The sequence below is a fragment of the Balaenoptera musculus genome, chromosome 1 (genome assembly GCF_009873245.2).
Source record: "Balaenoptera musculus isolate JJ_BM4_2016_0621 chromosome 1, mBalMus1.pri.v3, whole genome shotgun sequence".
Taxonomy (NCBI): Eukaryota; Metazoa; Chordata; class Mammalia; order Artiodactyla; family Balaenopteridae; genus Balaenoptera; species Balaenoptera musculus.
In genome coordinates this window covers 75,412,967-75,432,835 of record NC_045785.1, presented here as the reverse complement: position 1 = coordinate 75,432,835, position 19,869 = coordinate 75,412,967, and the positions used below count along the sequence as shown (strand labels likewise).

Here is a 19,869-nt window from a genome sequence, read left to right as displayed (position 1 = left end):
TGATGCATATATAAACACATTCATTTTTCCATTCATTCAGTAATTCATTCATTTAACATTTATTGAGTTTCTTGTGTGTTTTAAGCCAAGTACTAAATGTGAGATGATAAAGATTTCTGAACTATGGTCCCTCCCCTTGATGAGATTACAGTTCAGAGAGAGGTTGGAAAAAAAAAATCACAAAGTATTGTAAGACGTACTATATAAAAGAGTTGGTGAAGGGCTATGAGAGCCTAGATAATTGAGCAACAGATTCTGCCTTAGGAAATTGGGAATTACTTCAAGAGAAAGTGATAATTGAACTTAATTTTTTTTTCTTCTGTAGGGTTTCCTAACTTTAAAAAAATTTTATTGAAGTACAGCTGATATACAATATTATATGTTACAGGTGTACAACATGGTGATTCACAATTTTCTAAAAATTAAAAAAAATTTTTATTTTATATTGGAGTATAGATGATTAACAATGTTGTGTTAGTTTCAGGTGTACAGCAAAGTGATTCAGTTATACATATACATGTATCTATTGTTTTTCAAATTCTTTTCCCATTTAGGTTGTTACAGAGTATTGATCAGCATTCCCTGTGCTATACAGTAGGTCCTTATTGGTTATCTATTTTAAATATAGCAGTATGTACATGTCAATCCCAAACTCCCAATCTATCCCTCCCCCCAACTTTTCCCCCCTGGTAACCATAAGTTCATTCTCTAAGTCTGTGAGTCTGTTTCTGTTTTGTAAATAAGTGCATTTGTATCCTTTTTTTAAATATTCCACATATAAGCGATATCATATGATATTTTTCTTTCTCTGTCTGACTTACTTCACTTAGTATGATAATCTCCAGGTCCTTCCATGTTGCTGCAAATGGTGTTATTTCATTCTTTTTTAATGGCTGAGTAATATTCCATTGTATTTATGTACGACATCTTCTTTATCCGTTCATCTTTTGATGGACATTTAGGATGCTTCCATGTCTTGGCTATTGTGAACAGTGCTGCAGTGAACACTGGGGTGCGTGTATCCTTTCAAACCATGGATATATGCCCAAGGGTGGGATTGCTGGATCATATGGTAACTTTATTTTTAAGTTCTTAAGGAACCTCCATACTGTTCTCCACAGTGGCTGTACCAATGTACACTCCCATGAGCAGTGTAGGAGGGTTCCCTTTTCTCCACACCCTCTCCATCATTTATTGTTTGTAGACTTTTTGATGATGGTCATTCTGACTGGTATGAGGTGATATCTCATTGTAGTTTTGATTTGCATTTCTCTAATGATTAGTGATGTTGAGCATCTTTTCATGCACCTCTTGGCCATCTGTATGTCTTCTTTGGAGAAATGTTTATTTAGATTTTTTGCCCATTTTTTGATTCAGTTGTTTGCTTTTTTGATATTGTGCTTCATGAGCTGTTTGTAAATTTTGGAGATTAATCTCTTTTCAGTCACATCATTTGCAAATATTTTCTCCCTTCTGTGGGTTGTCTTCGGTTTTGTTTATGGTTTCCTTTGCTGTGCAAAAGCTTTTGAGTTTAATTATGTCGCATTTGTTTATTTTTGTTTTTATTTCCATTACTCTAGGATATGGATCAAAAAGATACTGCTGTGATTTATGTCAAAGAGTATTCTGCCCATGTTTTCCTCTAAGAGTTTTATAGTATCCGATCTTACATTTAGGTCTTTAATCCATTTTGAGTTTATTTTTGCGTATAGTGTTAGAGAATGTTCTAATTTCATTTTTTTTTACATGTATCTGTCCATTTTTTCCAGCACCACTTATTGAAGAGACTGTCTTTTCCCCATGTGTAGTCTTCCTTCCTTTGTCATAGATGAATTTACCATAGGTGCATGGGATTTCTGGGCTTCCTATCCTGTTCCATTCATCTATATTTCGGTTTTTGTGCCAGTACCACACTGTTTTGGTGATTTTATCTTTGTAGTATAGTCCGAAGTCAAGGAGTGTGATTCCACCTCCTCCGTTTTCCTTTCTCAAGATTGCTTTGGCTATTCAGTGTCTTTTGTGTCTCCCTGTAAAATTTAAGATATTTGTTCTAGTTCTGTGAAAACTGCCATGTGTAATTTGATAGAGATTGCACTGAATCTGTATATTGCCTTGGGTAGTTTAGTCATTTTCACAATGTCGATTCTTCCAATCCAAGAACAGGGTATATCTTTCCAAATGTTTGTGTCATCTTCAATTTCTTTTATCAGTGTCATATAGTTCTTAGAGTACAGGTCTTTTGCCTGCTTAGGTAGGTGTATTCCTAGGTATTTTATTCTTTTTCATGTGATGGTAAATGGGATTGTTTCTTTCATTTCTCCTTCTGATCTTTCATTGTTACTGTATGGAAATGCAACAGATTGCTGTGTATTAATTTTGTGTCCTGCAACTTTACCAAATTCATTGATGAGCTCTAGTAGTTTTCTGGTAGCATCTTTAGGATTTTCTATGTGTAATATTATGTCATCTACAAACAGTGACAGTTTTACTTCTTTTCCAATTTGGATTCCCTTTATTTCTTCTTCTCTGATTTCCATGGCTAGGACTTCCAAAACTATGTTGAATAAAAGTGGCGAGAGTGGATATCCTTGTCTTGTTCCTGATCTTAGAGGAAATGCTTTCAGTTTTTCACCACTGAGTATGATGTTAGCTGTAGGTTTGTCATATATGGCCTTTATTATGTTGTTGGTATGTTCCCTCTATGCCCACTTTCTGGAGAGTTCTTACCATAAATGAGTGTTGAATTTTGTCAAAAGCTTTTTTTGCATCTATTGAGATGATCATTTGGGTTTTCAGTTTGTTGATGTGTTGTATCACACTGATTGATTTGCAGATATTGAAAAATCCTTGCATCCCTGGGACAAATCCCCCTTGATCATGGTGTATGATCCTTTTAATGTAGCACTTTTTTATTTTATACATAATAGTTTGTACCTCTTAATCCCTACCCCATCTTGCACTCCACCCCCTAACTTTATGTTTTAAAGTATGCATATCATACTAGGTGAAGAACACAAGATAGCTTTGTAAATCTCCTTCAGTTTGTAAATTTTGTTTCTATTAAATTTTTGTTAAGAACAATGTCAGAGAACTGAAGAAAGGCAGTTGACCTTTTGAATAGTATTATAATCGTAATCTTTAATACTTCCTTCGGTCTTAAAATTACAATATAAAAGTGGGACAAAAGATCTGAAAGCCAGACATTTTTTTTTCCAGACATTTTAATGAATATTAATGGTTGAATTTCCAGTGGGTAGTAGTTAATTTTTAGATTGCTTTCTCTAAATTTTTTCAATAAACATGAGCTTGTAGCCTCATCAGCACCAACATATGAGACTAATTGTTTTTCTACACATGACTGAATTTTATTATAATATCCTAGATGATTTAATCAAAAGAACCAGAAAATTTTAAAGGAAGACGAATATTATTTTATGTGTTATAGGTTGGGAAGGGTCTGTTTTTGTCTCTCTTTTTCGTCCTTCCTATTTGCCTCAAAATTGTTTCTAGAAACAGAAGGGAAAAGTAGAGCCAAACATACTGACCCTATTTGCATGATGTGTTTCTTTAGTTGTATACACTATGTCATGGAAGCATCTTAAAAATTCCTTTATTTTCGTATATATGTCTTCCTTAGAAAGTGGGGACAATATAAATTATTAAAGTTCTGTTTGGGTTATACAAGATGGTCATCAAAAAAATCATGTGCACTCTGTTTGAAATACATGGTTACACTATTTGCAAACCCTTCCAGAGCAATTTGGCACAGCTCTAAAGAAGCCTTTTATTTTCTCCTCATTTTCTGCCAGTTGACTAAAAATCTCAAACTAACATTGGAAACTTATGTTAACTATGGTTCTGTTGATTGTGGGATTGTGTGTGTACATATATGTGTATATAGATACAAAGCATACTTCAACAAGCCTTCTTGAGAGCTACCCAGTTTGGCAGTCTGTTTTCAAGCATCCCATAACATTAGCAAAACCACATCCGTTGCTGCTTACTGCAGAAAGTGAGTACCCAATAAATATTCTCTGTTCTCCAGTAAACAGAGGAATAACTTATTTGTTGCCATAATGGTTTATGTTGTTACTTTGGTTATGGAATTAAGGATGGTTACACAGACTGTTCTTGTTTGTTGTATAACATCCCTAGTAGGTTTTTAGAAAAAGCCTATTCGTGCGGTTATGTTACAGAATATATGGAAATAATTTTTACACTGAGTTATTAAAATATGTTATGTGTTTATCTGTATAACTAACAGATTAGTTATATTAGTTATAATAGATCTGGTGAACTAACTTAATAAGAGGAAAATGCATTCCTAAATAGTTTTCTGAGATCACCTCAAGCCAGCCCTGAAGATTCACATTCCAAAATCAAGATTTTGTTCACAGATTTCTTATTTTAACCATTTTATTTTCCAGGCAGCATTTAGTCAGCTGAGAAATATTTATTGAGTTTATACAGCGGGCAATGGACTTTGTTAAGCAATTACTTGGAAATAAGATTAAAACATGCTCTTCTGTCCACTAGGAACTTGTAATCCACTGGAAACATGAGATTTCCACATGTGAAAAGTTGAAAAGTAAACTAGGCAGCACATAATAAATGGATAAGGAGCTCAGAGAAGAGAATAATTTGTATGGCCATTTTTCTGAGAGACTTCATAGAGAAATCGGGATTTGAGTTGGATGAGTTGGATTTGGCCAAGTAGAACGAAGGAATGAGATTTTATGCAACAGGTGCAAAACCAACACAATGATGGAGGTGTGGAAATAAACCTACCTGACTTAAAAAAAAAAAAAGTTAGTAGGTAGATTGTGACTGATCTTAAATATAAAGTTGAGGAGCTTGAATGCTAATAAGCCCATGGAAGTTTTTTTTTAATTGTGGTGAAAAGCATACAACATAGAATCTATTCTCAACAAAATTTTAAGTGTACAGTACAGTACTGTTAACTATATGCATATTTTTACACAGCAGATCTCTAGAATGTTTTCATCTTGCATGACTCAAACTCTATACCCATTTAACAGCAACTCCAATTTCTATCTCCCCCAGCCACTGGCAACCAACACTCTCTTTCTGCTTCTATGAGTCTGACTACTTTAGATACCTCATATAAGTAGAATCATGCAATATTTGTCTTTCTGGGACTGGCTTATTTCACTTAGCATAAGGACTTCAGGGTTCGTCCATATTATAGCCTATGTCAAAATTTCGTTCTTTTTATTTATTTATTTATTTTTAAAAGCACAACATGTTTATATTTTAATACACAACCGAAATACAAAACACTATAGTAAATTGATGGCAATAAAATATGGTATTTCATTTGCATTGCATGACATATGGTTAACATCCTTAGTCATAAATGAGTGCTTAGAAACCAGTAACGAAGATGTCAATATACCAAGAGGAATGGGAAAAAAAAAAAAAAACAGAAGAAAATGAAATAACACAAGTAACTAGGAAGGATTAAGCATATATGAAGATGACTGAGCTGAACAATAACAGAATAAAAGCAATTTTTTTGTAATATCATATTACCAAAGATTAGAAATTTAACATTTGTACAGTGTTAGGAAACATACCCACGTAAACACTGGGGGACAAGATTGATGAGGTCCTGCCTATATAGTAAGGGAAAATCTAGTTTGGACTCAAAACTATAAATTTGGGATATCCTTAGTCCTAACAGTTCCAATTCATTGGAATTATTTCAACAAATTAGTTGGATAAATTTACAGTTTATATATAAACCATGTTTACTGCATAGAAAATTTGTAGCTAGTATTTGGACCCCCCAAAAATGACTTGCATATTAATTTGTTTATCAATACACCCAAAAGGATGTGCACAAAATTTACACAGTGAAACAAAATAGAATTTTGTTCTTTTTAAAGGCTGCATAATAATAGTCCATTATCCAGTAGTCCAAAAACCCACATTTTCTTTATTCACTCATCCATCAATGAACAGTAAGGTTGTTTCCACCTATGGGCATACCTTGGAGATTTTGCAGTTTCAGTTCCACACCACTGCAACAAAGCAAATATCACAACAAATCCAGTCACACAAATTTTTTGGTTTCCCATGCATACAGAAGTTATGTTTATACTATACTGTAGTCTATTAAGTATGCAATAGCATTATGTCTAAAAAATGTACATACCTCAATTAAAAAATACTTTATTAGTAAAAAATGCTAACCATCATCTGACAATACAGGGCTGCCAAAAAGTTTCAACTTGTAAAAAATGCAGTATCTGTGAAGTGCAATAAGGTGAAGCTTAATAAAATAAGGGATGCCTGTGTGAACATGGTAGTGCAGATATCTCTTGAAATCCTGTTTTTAATTCTTCTGTATAATATCCAGAAGTGGGATGGCTGGATCATATGGTAGTTCTATTTTAATTTTTGGAGGAACTGCCATACTGTTTTCGTACTGGCTGTACCATTTTACATTCTCACCAACAGTGCACAAGGGTTCAAATTTCTCTACATCTTTGCCAGTACTTGTTATTTTCTGTTTGTTTTATAATGGCCATCCTAACAGGTGTGAGGTGGTCTCTCATTATGGCTTTGATTTTCATTTCCCTGATGATTAGTCATGTTGAACAATTTTTCATGTGCCTCTTGGCCATTTGTACATCTTATTTCCAGAAGTATGTGTTCAAGTCCTTTGCCCATTAGTTTAATTGTTTTATTTGATTTTTGCTATTGGGTTGTAGGAGTTCCTTATATATTTCAGATATTGAACCCTGTCAGGTATTTGGTTTGCAAATATTTTCTCCCATTCTTTAGGTTGTCTTTTCACTTGGTTGATTGTTTTTCTCTACTGTGCAGAAGTACTTAGTTTGATGTAGTCCCAGTAGTCTCTTTTTGCTTTTGTTGCCTTTGCATTTGGTGCCAAATCCAAAAAATCATCACCAAGACTGATGTCAAGGAGGTTTCTGCCTATATTTTCTTCTAGGAGTTTTATGGCTCAGGGATTACTAGTCTTTAATCCATTTGCTTATTGATGTAAGTGTATTTTAAGTTGATTTATGTGTATCGTGTAAGATAAGGTTCAATTTCATTCTTCTGCATGTGGATATCCAGTTTTCCTAACACCATTTGTTGAAGAAACTACCTTTTCTCCATTGTTTAGTCTTGGCACCCTTATCAAAGACCATTTGATGGTATAAGCATCAGTTTATTTCTGGGCTCTATTGTGTTCCATTGGTCTATATCTCTGTCTTTTTGCTAGTACAAAACTGTTTTGATGATTGTAGCTTTGTAATATGTTTTGAAATCGAGAAGTGTTATTCTTTCTCAAAGTTGTTTTGGTCAGGGTCCTTTTTGGTTCCATATGAATTGTAGAATTATTTTTTTTTCTCTATCTGCAAAAAATTCCATTGGAATCTTGCTAAGGATTGCATTGAATCTGTAGATTGGTTTGGGCAGTATGGACATTTTAAGAATATTAAGTCTTCCAGTCCATGAATATGGGATGTCCTTCCATTGTTTGTGTCTTCTTTAATTTCTGTCAGTAATGTTTTGTAGTGCAGGGGTCCCCAACCCCCAGGCCGCGGACAGGTACCCTGTGGGTCCTGTTAGGAACTGGGCCCCACAGCAGGAGGTGAGGGGTGGGCAAGCAAGCGAAGGTTCATCTGCTGCTCCCCATCACTCCCCATCGCTTGCATTACTGCCTGAACCAAACCCCCCCCCCCCCCACTATCCATGGAAAAATTGTCTTCCACGAAACTGGTCCCTGGTGCCAAAAAGGTTAGGGACCGCTGTTATAGTGGACTATCTTTCCATTTATTTGTGTACTTTTTAATTTCTTGCATCAATGTCTCATAGTTTTCAGTGTACAGGTCTTTCACCTCCTTGGTTACATTTATTCCCATGTGCTTTATTCTTTTGGGTGCAATTGTAAATGGGATTGTTTTCTTAATTTCACTTTTTGATGGTTATTAGTGTATAAGAATGCAACAGTGTATTGATTTTGTATCCTGCAACTCTACTCAATTCATCTATTACTTCTAACAGTTTTCTGGTGGACTCTTTATGGTTTTATATATATAGTGTCGAGTCATCTGCAAATAGTGACAGTTTTACTTCTTCCTTTCTAATTTGGATGCCTTTTCTTTCTTTCTTCTTTCTTTCTTCTTTCTTTCTTTCTTTCTTTCTTTCTTTTCTTTCTTCTTTCTTCCTTCTTCCTTCCTTCCTTCCTTCCTTCCTTCCTTCCTTCCTTCCTTCCTTCCTTCCTTCCTTCCTTCCTTCCTTCCTTCCTTCCTTCCTTCCTTCCTTCCTTCCTTCCTTCCTTCCTTCCTTTCCCTAATTGCTGTGGCTCAGACTTTCAATTCTATGTTGATTAAAAGTGGCAAAAGTGGGTATCTTTTTATTGTTTCTGATCTTAGAAAAAGAGCTTTCAGCTTTTCATTGTTGAATATGATATAAGCTGTGGATTTGTCATATATGGACTTTATTATGTGGAGGTACATTCCCTCTATACCCACTTTGTTGAGGGGTTCTTTTTTAATCATAAGTGGATGTTTAATTTTGTCAAATGCTTTTTTTTACATCTATTGAGATGGTCATATGATTTTTATCTTTTATTTTGTTAGTGTGTTGTATCACCTTGATTTGATGCAGAGATTTTGAATCATCCTTGCATCCCTGGGATAAATCCCACTTGATTTTGGTGTATGATACTTTTAATGTACTCTTTTTTATTGAAGTATAGTTGACTTACAATACTGTGCTTTAGGGAGGCTGTGTCTCTGTGCACCCACTTGTGCTAGCAAGGTGTAGGGAGAGTGCAAAAATGGTGTTCACCAGAACCTCCATCCGCAAAGTCCCAACTCATACCTGCCCCTCCAGCAGTCACTTTAAGATTAACAAATGAATCTCCTTCACATATAGTCCAGGCACTTCTCTAACTGCTGCCTTTACACTGAGTCTCAGGAAGTGTGAGACCATGCGTGAATTACTCAAAAGGAGTATCTCAGATTTCACAGCCCCCCAGTTCCCCTGGATTGAGTCCCATTGGGTTTCCAAAGCCAGATGTTTTGGGGGCCTCATTTTTTCAGTTCAGGTATCAAGGTTTGACACAAACCCCTTGCATCTCAGGAAGTAGCTCCAGACCCATGAGAGCCCTCCCTATTGTGGGTTGCTTAATGGAGGTGGGTTTTTTGGTGAAACCACATGTCTACCTCTCCTACCTATTTAAATGTACCTCTTTTATCCTTTGTCTTGGAGGAGCTATTTAGCTAGTTCTTTTTCAGTGGTAATTGTTTTGTATGTAACAGTAGATTTGGTGTGTCCATGGGAGGAGATGCCATCTTGGACTGCCCCCCAATTGCTAGTTTTTCCAAGGACTTTTGCATATATATTCATCAGAGATATTGGCCAGTGATTTTATTTTCTTGTAGTGTCTTTATTTGGCTTTGGTATCAGGGTAATGCTGGCCTCATAAAATGAGTTTGGAAGTATTCCCTTCTCTTCAGTTTTTTGGAAGAGTTTCAGAAGGATTTACGTTAATTCTTTTTGTAATGTTTGGTAGACTTCTCTAGTGAAGTCATCTGGTCCTAGACTTTTATTTACTAGGAATTTTTGATTACTGATTCAATCTCCTTGTTAGTTATAGATCTGTTCATATTTTCTGTTTCTTCATGATTCAGTTTTGGTAGGTTGTATGTTTCTAGGAATTTTATCTATTTCTTCTAGGTTATCCAGTTTGTTGCTGATATAAGTCTCTTGTGATCCTTTTTATTTCTGTGTCATTAGTTCTAATTTGCCTTGTTTCATTCTGATTTTATTTGAACCTTATCTTATTTTTCCTTAGTCTAGCTAAAGACGTCAATTTTATTGATCTTTTCAAAGAATCAACTTCTAGTTTTGTTGATTTTTTTCTGTTGTTTTTCTACTCTTAATTCATTTATTTCTGTTCTAATATTCATTATTTTATTTCTTCTGTTAACTTCAGACTTAATTTGTTCTCCTTTTTCTAGTTCCTTGAGGTGTAAGGTTAGGTAATTTATTTGAGATCTTTCTCCTTTTATAATGTAGATGTTTACCACCATAAAATTCCCTGTTAGTATTGCTTTTGCTGCATCCCATAAATTTTGGTATGTTGTGTTTTCATTTTTATTTGTCTCAAGATATTTTCTAATTTCCATTTTGATTTTGTCTTTGGTTCTTCAGAAGTGTGTTGTTTAATTTTCACCTAGTTGTGAACTTTTCACTTTTCCTTCTACTACTGATTTCTAGTTTGATTCCATTGTGGTTAGAAAAGATAGTTGGTATGATTTCAATCTTATTATATTTGTTAAAAACTCGCTTTGTGACCTAATATGTGAGCTATGCTGGAGAATGTTTTGTGTGTGCTTGAAAAGAATGTGTATTCTGCTACTTTGTTCTGTATATGTCTGTTAGGTCAATTTGGTCAATGCCATTGTTCAGATCTTCTGTTCCCTTATTGATCTTCTATCTGGTTGTTGTATCAATTATTGAAAGTAGGGTATTGAAATCTCTTGCATTTATTGTGTTGCTCTCTCTGTATTCTGTCAGTTTTTGCTTAATGTATTTGGGTACTCTGATATTGTGTGCATATTTATGAATAATAGTTATATTTTCTGGCAAATTAATGAAGAAAGTTATCATTGGTCAATGTCCTTATTTGTTTCTTGAGATAGTTTTGACTTAGTCTGTTTTATCTGATGTAAGTATGACACCCCTGCTCTCTTTAGGTTATCATTTGCATGGAGTATCTTTTCCATCCTTTCACTTTCATCCTATGTGTGTCCTTAAATCTAAATTTAGTCTCTCATAGATACAACTATGGATCTTTTTTTTTTTTTTTATTCAGCCACTTTAAATCTTGATTGCAGACTTTAATCCATTTACATTTAAAGTAATTACTGATCAGGAAGGACTTACTATAGTCATTTTGTTAATTGTTATTGCTTTCTGTCTTGTAACTTCTTTGTCCCTCTTACATTTCTTGCTATTTTCCTTTATGTTTCATTGATTTTTTTTTTTTTTTTTTGCAGTGACATGCTTTGATTCCTTCCTGATTTCCTTTTGTGTATCTTTTATAAGTATTTTCTTTGTGATTACCATGGAGCTTACATAAAACATCCTATGGTTATAATGCTCTATTTTAAGCTGATAACAACTTAACTTCAGTTGCATACAAGAGCTCTATTCTTTTTCTCTGTGGAAGATATTGAGAGGAGTGAGATGCTGAAAGAGATGTTTTAGGAAGAATAATAATAGTAAATTATTGTTATGAATTTGGTGAATGCATAGGGAAGATAAGCAAAATACCAGTTCAGAAACTGTTGCAAACACTAATCAATGTACAGTGAATAAGAAGAAGGAAATAATATTTATTGAGTCTCTGTTATGTTCCAGGTACCATTTTATTTGTTGTAACAAATAAAATTTATTACCTTATAATGCTTATGATAACATGATTCTACAGATAAGGATACTAAGGTCATGTCCCTAGTAAGCTTCAGAGCTGGAATTCAAACTCAATTTCAGATTTTATACATTTTACATTAAAAATTTTTATGTGTTTCCATTGTATATATCATACAGGGTGAAGTAAGTCAGAAAGAGAAAAACAAATATCATATATTAACGCATATATGTGGAATCTAGAAAAATGGTACAGATGAACCTGTTTGCAAGGCAGAAATAAAGACACAGACGTAGAGAACAAACGTACGGACACCAAGCGGGGAAAGAAGGGGTAGGATGAATTGGGAGTTTGGGATTGATATATCCACACTAATATGTATAAAATAGATAACTATTGAGAACCTGCTGTATAGCACAGGGAACTTTACTTAATGTTCTGTGGTGACCTAAATGGGAAGGAAATCCAAAAACGAAGGGATATATGTATACATATAGCTGATTCACTTCACTGTACAGCAGAAACTAACACAACATTTTAAAGCAACCATACCCCAATAAAAAAAAATGAAAATATTTAAAAACTCAAAAAAATTTTTTGTGTGTTTAACATGATAAATATGAAACATGTACACAGTTTTAAAAATAATAATAAAACAAACCCTATTATTGGTAAGAAATAGATCATTGGAATCCCCTTGTGCATCCCTCACTAATCATATCTGTCTCTTCCCTTCTGGCATTAACAGTTAACCATTCTCTTGTTTTTGTCATACTTTTACCATCTATGTATATACTGATAATATTTGTAATTTTTCTTGTTTTTGAAATTCATATAAATAAAATCATACTACAGTAAGTCCCCTACATACGACCCTTCAAGTTGCAAACTTTCAGAGATGCAAAATGTGCATTCGCATGTCCAGTCACGTAAGTTAGTTCATGTGTCTGGTGTACATTGTCACGTGCGTGTGTCCTCTACAAGTGGTTGTGCTTTTGTATACTGTACAGTACTGTATAGAGTACAGTAGTCCACTATCTTTATTTCAAGCCCAGGAAGTCCGGAAGCCAGCATAAAAGCAGCAGTGATATATATAGCCGATTGTGTTAGTTGGGTATCTAGGCTAAGTTCATTGGACTTAGGAACAAATTGGATGCACGAACGTGCTCTCGGAATGGAACTCATTCGTATATAGGGGACTTACTGTATATACATTCTTCAGTTACTTTCTTCTTTCACTCAATCTTATCTTTTCAGCTCATTCTAGGTTGATCCATATTATTACAGCATGTTCATTTTCACTGTATAGTAATGCACTGTATAGATAATACTACACTTTTTTAACTGATAGAACTGTTGATAGATATCCTTTCTTGTGGGTATCTTTTAGTTTTCATAAATCTTTCATGTATGCTTGTAAAGACTGTGTAAACTCCAATTTGGGGATTCAGTTTTCTATATATGGCCATTAGATCAAGTTTATTAATTTTGCTATTTAAGTTTTTTCTGTTCCTACTGATTTTTATCTGCTTGACCTACTAATTTCTGGCAGAGATGTGTTAAAATTTCCTCTCTAATAGTGGATTTATCAATTTATCCTTATCAGTTTTTAATGTATGTATTTAAAAGTTGTGTTACTAAATGCATAAAAGTTGTCTTTTCTCTTCCCAGTGACCATAGCCTTTTATCATTATTGAGTGACCCTCTTAATGCTAATAATCTGTTTTACCTTAAAGTCTATTAGATTTAACATTAATATAATTATTCCAGCTATTTTGAGGCTGGTAAATCACTTGCATATCTCTTCCCATTCTTTGAAATTTCATTTTCCTCGTTTTTATGTTTTGGATGTGTTTCATGTAAACAGCGTATAACTAGTTTTTTTCCCCCTTAATATGGCTTTTATTCTTTTAAGATTATAAGGTAGTCTTGGAAGAGAAAGGAAAAAGGAACCTGGGCTTATTTGCCTCCCTGAAAGGGTTAATTTTGGTTTTTAGTCAGGGTGCCACTTCCCTAGGGTAAATAGCTGCAGTGAGGGAATAGCAGAATCTAGTTTTCTTAGATAACTCACCCCTCTTCTGGTTACACCCTGAGTATGGAGCTAAGCCAGTTTCTTAAACATATGCTCCAACCTAAAATTGTACCTTTATTAATGCCTTTTGAGACCTTGCAATTGTTGATAAGTTTTTGGTGTGTGCTTATTTTTAGCTACATGTTTTATTAACCTATCATAATTCAATACAAAATTATTTTCACATATTACAAAATTTCTGATCCTCCCAGAAAAGATTTTGCTTCTTCATCTAAGTCCCCTTTTTCACTTTGCTTATACTTCTATTTCTGTTATAACTCATATTCTAATTTTTATTTTAAGTTGCCTTCTCCCATAATAAATTATGAATTCATTGAGAACAGGGACTGTGTCTCATTTATATTTGTATACTCCAGGCCTCATGTGGTGCTTTTTACTGGACCTTACACATAGTAGAAAATTAATAAAATGTCAGATGAAAAAAATGAATGAACACATGAATTAAATAACTAAACATTAGCTATCCTGTGGTGGAATTTAAATATCACAGCATTCTGATTCTGACCTTCAGTCTAAACATTTAAAAACCTATTACTTAGAGTTCTACAAGAGCATTTTGGCTATTAAGATTTAGAAGTCATTGTATCCGTTAGGATTCTTTCAGTTGTAAGTAATGGAAACTCAACTAAAATATGATTGTATAAATATATGAGAAGTTTAGGAATTCAAACACAACTATACCCAGGACCCCCCAAAACATCATAAGAACCCAGTCACTCCATTTGTTAATTCATTGATTTCATTCTCAGGTTCTCTCCCCTTCATAGTTTCCTTCTGTTTAGGTTTACATCATCCTTAATGCTATTCTGTCTTCCCAGTTGTTCCACTGTAGTCCAAAATTTTCTTTAGTTGGACTAACTTGGGTTTCTGGCTCATTACTGAACCAACCACTGTTTCTAGGGATGTAGAATATGCTGACTTAGGTCCCTGTCACATGTCCACCCTTAAATTTAGTCAGGGGTAGAGTCACCTCCCCTCAAACCACATGGGGAAAGACTGTTTCCTTAAGGAAAATTAGGATGCTTTTGCCTAAAAAAAAGAATATATGTTGGACTTGCATAGAACAGTATACTCTCATTTCAATAATCCATCTCTTCCTATTAAAAGTAAGAAAGCTGCGCAAAGCAGCTAGGTTATTGCCTAAACTGATGCAGTTTCTTGAATGGTGCTTATGTACAGAATAATAATATATTACAGACTTTTAAACCGATGAAGAGTTTTTCATTTTTTGATTGTGTTAGAACATAACAATGATAAACCAAGATATATCACGAAGGAAAGATTCTCATGCAGTTTTGTCACTCTGCTCCATTCCAAACTAAAGATCAGTCACATGGGTAGCTCTGCTATTTGGCATAGTTATTTGTTACAGTTAAAAATTAGATAAAACCATTTAATGGTTATAGACTTACTAAAAGCAATAATGCAAAGGTAGTTTTTAAAAGAGATTTACTTAAAACTTTGACACATTGCATAGTTAGGGGAACAAAACAAAATGAAAAATGTTGCCATGTTGAATAGATGATATACAGTGTTTTCTGAAATAGGAAGGTTTTTGTTTTAGTTACTTGGATGAATTGTTATTCAAAGAGCATTTGAGGACTTCCCTGGCAGTCTAGTGGTTAGGACACCGCATTTCCACTGTAGGGGGTGCAGGTTCGATCCCTAGTCGGGGAACTAAGGTCCCACATGCTGCATGGCACAGCCAAAAAAAAGTAAATTAAAAAAAAAAAAAAGAGTATTTGGTTTTTAACAACATGCATTTAGATTAACAAAAGTTTTCTTTTAATCTTGAAATTCCTAATCATGTTCAGATTGTTACTTTCTTCTGCAAATTTTCCTCTCTTTTCACTAGCCTGCATCAAGAAAGGAAGTAAGTTGAACATTTCATATGAATAATGTGTTCCAGACTTTGCTAGTCTCTTAGCAGATATTAAAACACTATATATCTTCTCCATCTGTTTTCAGACTTTGTGGACACTCTATTATCTTTTTATTGTACTAGTATAAGATTAACAATCGGGCCTATTGCTTTAAATTTAGGAGTACTTTTTATGAAAAGGTGTCTATACGGAGCAGATTATGTGAACATTAACATATTGTTTAAAAATAAGTTTATCATATGTTTTCCACCTTTTTGGATGGCAGGCAGTTTTCTGCTTATCTATCCTCCCATCCCATTTTGATAACTTCCTAATGGGAAATGAATGGTACCAAATAGTATTGTACATCTGAGATTAATGCCTATTGAAAATGTATTAATTGAGCTAAAAATTTTATTGTGTGTCCTTATATTGCTTTACAGGGGCTCATTGGAAATAGAGGGCCTCCTGGACCTCCTGGTCTCAAAGGAACTCAGGTATGAAGAAAATAAATATCCAGTAAGCAATTTTTTAATTCAGATTTTCCTTTTTTATTTTTTATGGGACTTTAGTTTTTGCTCAAAGAAAACTTTGCATTAGTATGGACAATTTTTGCCATCGAGGATTTCAAGCTACCATTTTATATTAGCAGTTATGGAATGGAATTCGGAATCATTTTAATGTTCTGAATTCATTAAGTGATTTATGTAGTGGTATCCATGGAATGTCTGAAGAATCTGAGTCTAGAATCTCACTTATATGTACCAGAATTTATATTTAACATTTGTGTCTATTTTATATTTCTAACCCATATATTATATTTTAATTGAATTATGGACTGAGCAAAATGTTTTTAAATAAATAAAATAGAATATAGGATTTCTAAAGAGGTCTGTAAATGTCGTTCAGATGTGGTAAATATGAACTATTTATTTAAAGGTAAAAAATCAGTATGTTTAGAAAATATGTCAATAAATAGAATAAACACATTTATTACTTTTTAATTCTCTTAGAGAATAAAGTATAAAAATTATTTGTTTTAAGTTTCTCTATTCTCTATCCACCCATACAGTGTTTGATCCTTAGAAGAATGCACAAAATTTTATATTTTATGACATTATAACTGATTTGATCCCGAAAATATTGGATCTGTAAATTAGACAAAAAGAAACTCTAGACATTAAGCTCCATTTGGGTAGGATCTGATATACCTTTATCTCTAAGGCTTAAGACAGAACTGAGACTCAAAAACATATTTGCTAAATGAATTAAGTATCAGAATGTGCCAAGAGCAAACATGTTCTGTACCAATAATTTTTTAATATACCAATGTGTATTGATTTCCATATATTAAGAACTTAATTGAGTTTCTCTCTATGTCAGAGATATTGAGCCCAAGAAGGTAAAGGCTGTCCATAATTCACAATCTCAGTTATTCCTAATCCTGATTTTTGTGATGCCCTAATAGCTTTCACTCTTAGCCACCCTCAATTTTCTATATTTAACTTATATCATCTACCAATTGAAAAATAACCCAGTAGTACAATACATATCCCCCTTAATGTGGATATGAGGTTGTCACACAAAAAATTTAAACATTATGGGGTGATATAGTTCTAAAATACAAGAAAATCACAGTATTATTTTCATTACATCTCAGAAAGAGCTTCAGATTTCAGAATAACTGGAATAAGGTTTACATTTTTAAATACTTATATCAGGCCATGACATGTTCTGATCTTCTTTTTTAAGGGAGAAGAAGGACTAATTGGATCCTTTGGAGAACTGGGGCCAAGAGTAGGTATCATATAAATAATTTTCGAAGTGTGCTTCTCTTAAAGCAACTGTTTTGTAAATGTTTTTTAATGGCACCAAATTTTAAGTTATAGCAAAGAGCCAAGATTATAACAAACTATAGCCATACAATCCCCCCAAATAAAATAGACCTATAACTAAAATTTTCCAGAGATATTTTAAATGATATTATGCCTATTACATATTTACTTATTCCTTCAGTTCCTTCAGTCTTATGGTCTTAGTAATTTGTACAAGTTATTTATAAAGTTTCTCAAAAAGTAATATGAAGCTAAATACATTAACCATTTTAGTAATATTTTGGAAATTTCTGTTTTCTGAGTTTGTCAGTAAAATTATGGAAAGCAAATAAGACGTATTTTCTGTCCAACTTTTTTTTTCAGATAATATTCTGTGGTAATACATGAATTTCTTATTTTCAAGTTCTGAAAATGAATTTTTTAAGAATTTGGGGATGCATGACAAAAGTTTGCAATATCATGAAGTAATTAAGGTGTGTGCAACACATTTTAAGAAGCATTATTAGACTCACATGAAATACATCTCATTCTTTACTTGAGGACATCATATTGTACAGGTTCTTACAGTATGTTTACATTTAAAGAGACAGTAATTCTTTCTTTTGCACCTTTACCTAACTAGCACATATACTGCCACTCTCTTATTGAAAGAAAAAGAAGAGTTGTTTTTGTTTTTTGTTTTTTTTTTTTTTCATTTTTTGTGAGGTGAGTTATATAACAGAAAGACCATTGTTACTTGTGCTCCAGTATAATTGGTCTTATTTAAAATTTACTTCCCTAGAAAACAGGAAAACCATGTTCACCTCTTGCCTACTCAGTCATAATATTTGTTATTAATTGTTGCTACTATTGGTTGAATATTAATTTAGGCCTAGTGTTGCTCTAAGTTTGTCTCAGGAATCATCCTTAATCTGAAACCAACCCTGCAAGATATTGACTGCATTTTTAGATTTAAAAAAATAAGGCTTTAATATTATATGCTTAAGCATAACATGCTCAAGATAACCATAATATGACAGAACTTAAACAGGACCAAAAGCGATGGCTCCAATACTGATGCTCTGAATCGCTTGATTTCAAAGAGATTATAAATATGCCAATGCCTGATACCAGTGCAATTCTTTCCATAATGTAGATAGTGATGTATAACTATTTCTTAATATACTGCAGTGCCTGAGTATTACATTATTAAAGATGAAAGAAATATTCCTGCTAAGGCTTTTTCCAGACAGTGTGAATAAAATGTATTATTAATTATTTTGTAAATATCAAAGTCCTGTAATGATTTAGACTCTTAACTACATTTCTTCTTTTATATCTGCAAATTGATTAGAGAGCAATTGATATTTAACAATAATAGGATAATTTTTTATCCTTTGCTCTATTTTGTGCTTGGTAGGGAACCACTAGACAATTTCAAGCAAGGCAGAGACCAAAATTAGAACAACTTTTTGGATGGAAGTCCTAAATATAATTTTAAGTTGCTAAAGTTTTTGTATGTAGTCAAAACAGAATGGGAGCCAGAGGGTTGTTTTGTTTTGCTTTATTTTATTTTAAGAAAGAAGAATATGCGAGTACTTGTTAATGAATAGGAGTAATAAAATCCAAATATATAATGCCTAGTAGATATTATAAGTTAGTATTCTTTTTAGCAATCCCCCCACACACTTTTTCTACTCCTAGAACACATTGGTTGAGGTATAGTGATCTCCTTAATCAAATCTTGCGTAATCAGACATCAGTTTTTTGATATTAGAAACCACCTACTGTAGATTACTCCAGGATATTGGACTTTCTCTCCTTCAGGGATCTTATCCTCTACTCTCTTCAGCTACTTACTGCTATGGTGAAACCCTTGACCTTGTCATTACCAGTAAGAGCAACCTCTTCATTTTCAATTTTAAACTTCTCATTCCCCAACCATCATCCCCTTTCTTTCTGGTGCTTTCTTTCTTGTAACCCAATCCGAGAGTCCCAATAGAAATTTCAATTCATTGATTCTAATGCCATTCCATTACTCCTTGTCTCTCTCATCACCACATATCCCTACTCATCATGCTTAAAACATTGTAATTATCCCTTTGATAACATTCTGAATTCTATTTCCATACCCATTTACTTTCACATTTTTAAATCATTATTTTATACTTTCTCCTGAACTCCATTTACTTCTATTAGCCCTTTACCTCGCATCTTAGTTCCCTGAGAAGATTGAAGTAATCAGAAGAGAACTTTCACAAGTTTCTACCATCACTTCTATCCCACCTCCCTGTATCTATGCCATTTACTGTGCCTTCTCTCTTGTTATTGTGGATGAACAGGCCGTTTTTCTAGGTGAGGTCAAAACTTCCACTTGTTCACTACATACTACATCGTCTTGCCTACTGAAGAACATTGATCCAGCAATTTTCCCCACTCTCTCCTGCATCTTAATTTTGTTCTCTTTAATGGATCAATCCTATCAGCATATAAACATACTATTATTTCTTCTGGCTTAAAAACAAAAACAAAATTTGTATTGACTCCAGTTTTCCTTCCAGGTTTTGCTTTTCTCTCCTTCCCTTTTCGGGAAGACTTCTCAAAAGTATTGGATTTACATGCTTTTTCCAATTATTCTCCTCACCCCATCTGCTGAAACCATTCTTGTCCCCGCCACTCTGA

The 19,869-nt window shown here is 33.6% G+C and overlaps 1 protein-coding gene across 6 annotated transcripts in view; it reads left to right on the top strand.

The window, feature by feature from the left end:
• Positions 1–19,869, top strand: part of COL24A1 (collagen type XXIV alpha 1 chain) — a 389,657-nt gene that overhangs the window by 156,333 nt on the left and 213,455 nt on the right. For 5 of the 6 annotated variants that reach the window (XM_036826641.1, XM_036826651.1, XM_036826660.1 and 2 more), the window contains 2 exons: positions 15,817–15,870; positions 17,126–17,170. In XM_036826641.1, coding sequence (XP_036682536.1) covers positions 15,817–15,870; positions 17,126–17,170 — 99 coding nt within the window. The remainder of the gene's footprint in view (positions 1–15,816; positions 15,871–17,125; positions 17,171–19,869) is intronic. The other variant, XM_036826634.1, reaches the window with a different exon arrangement.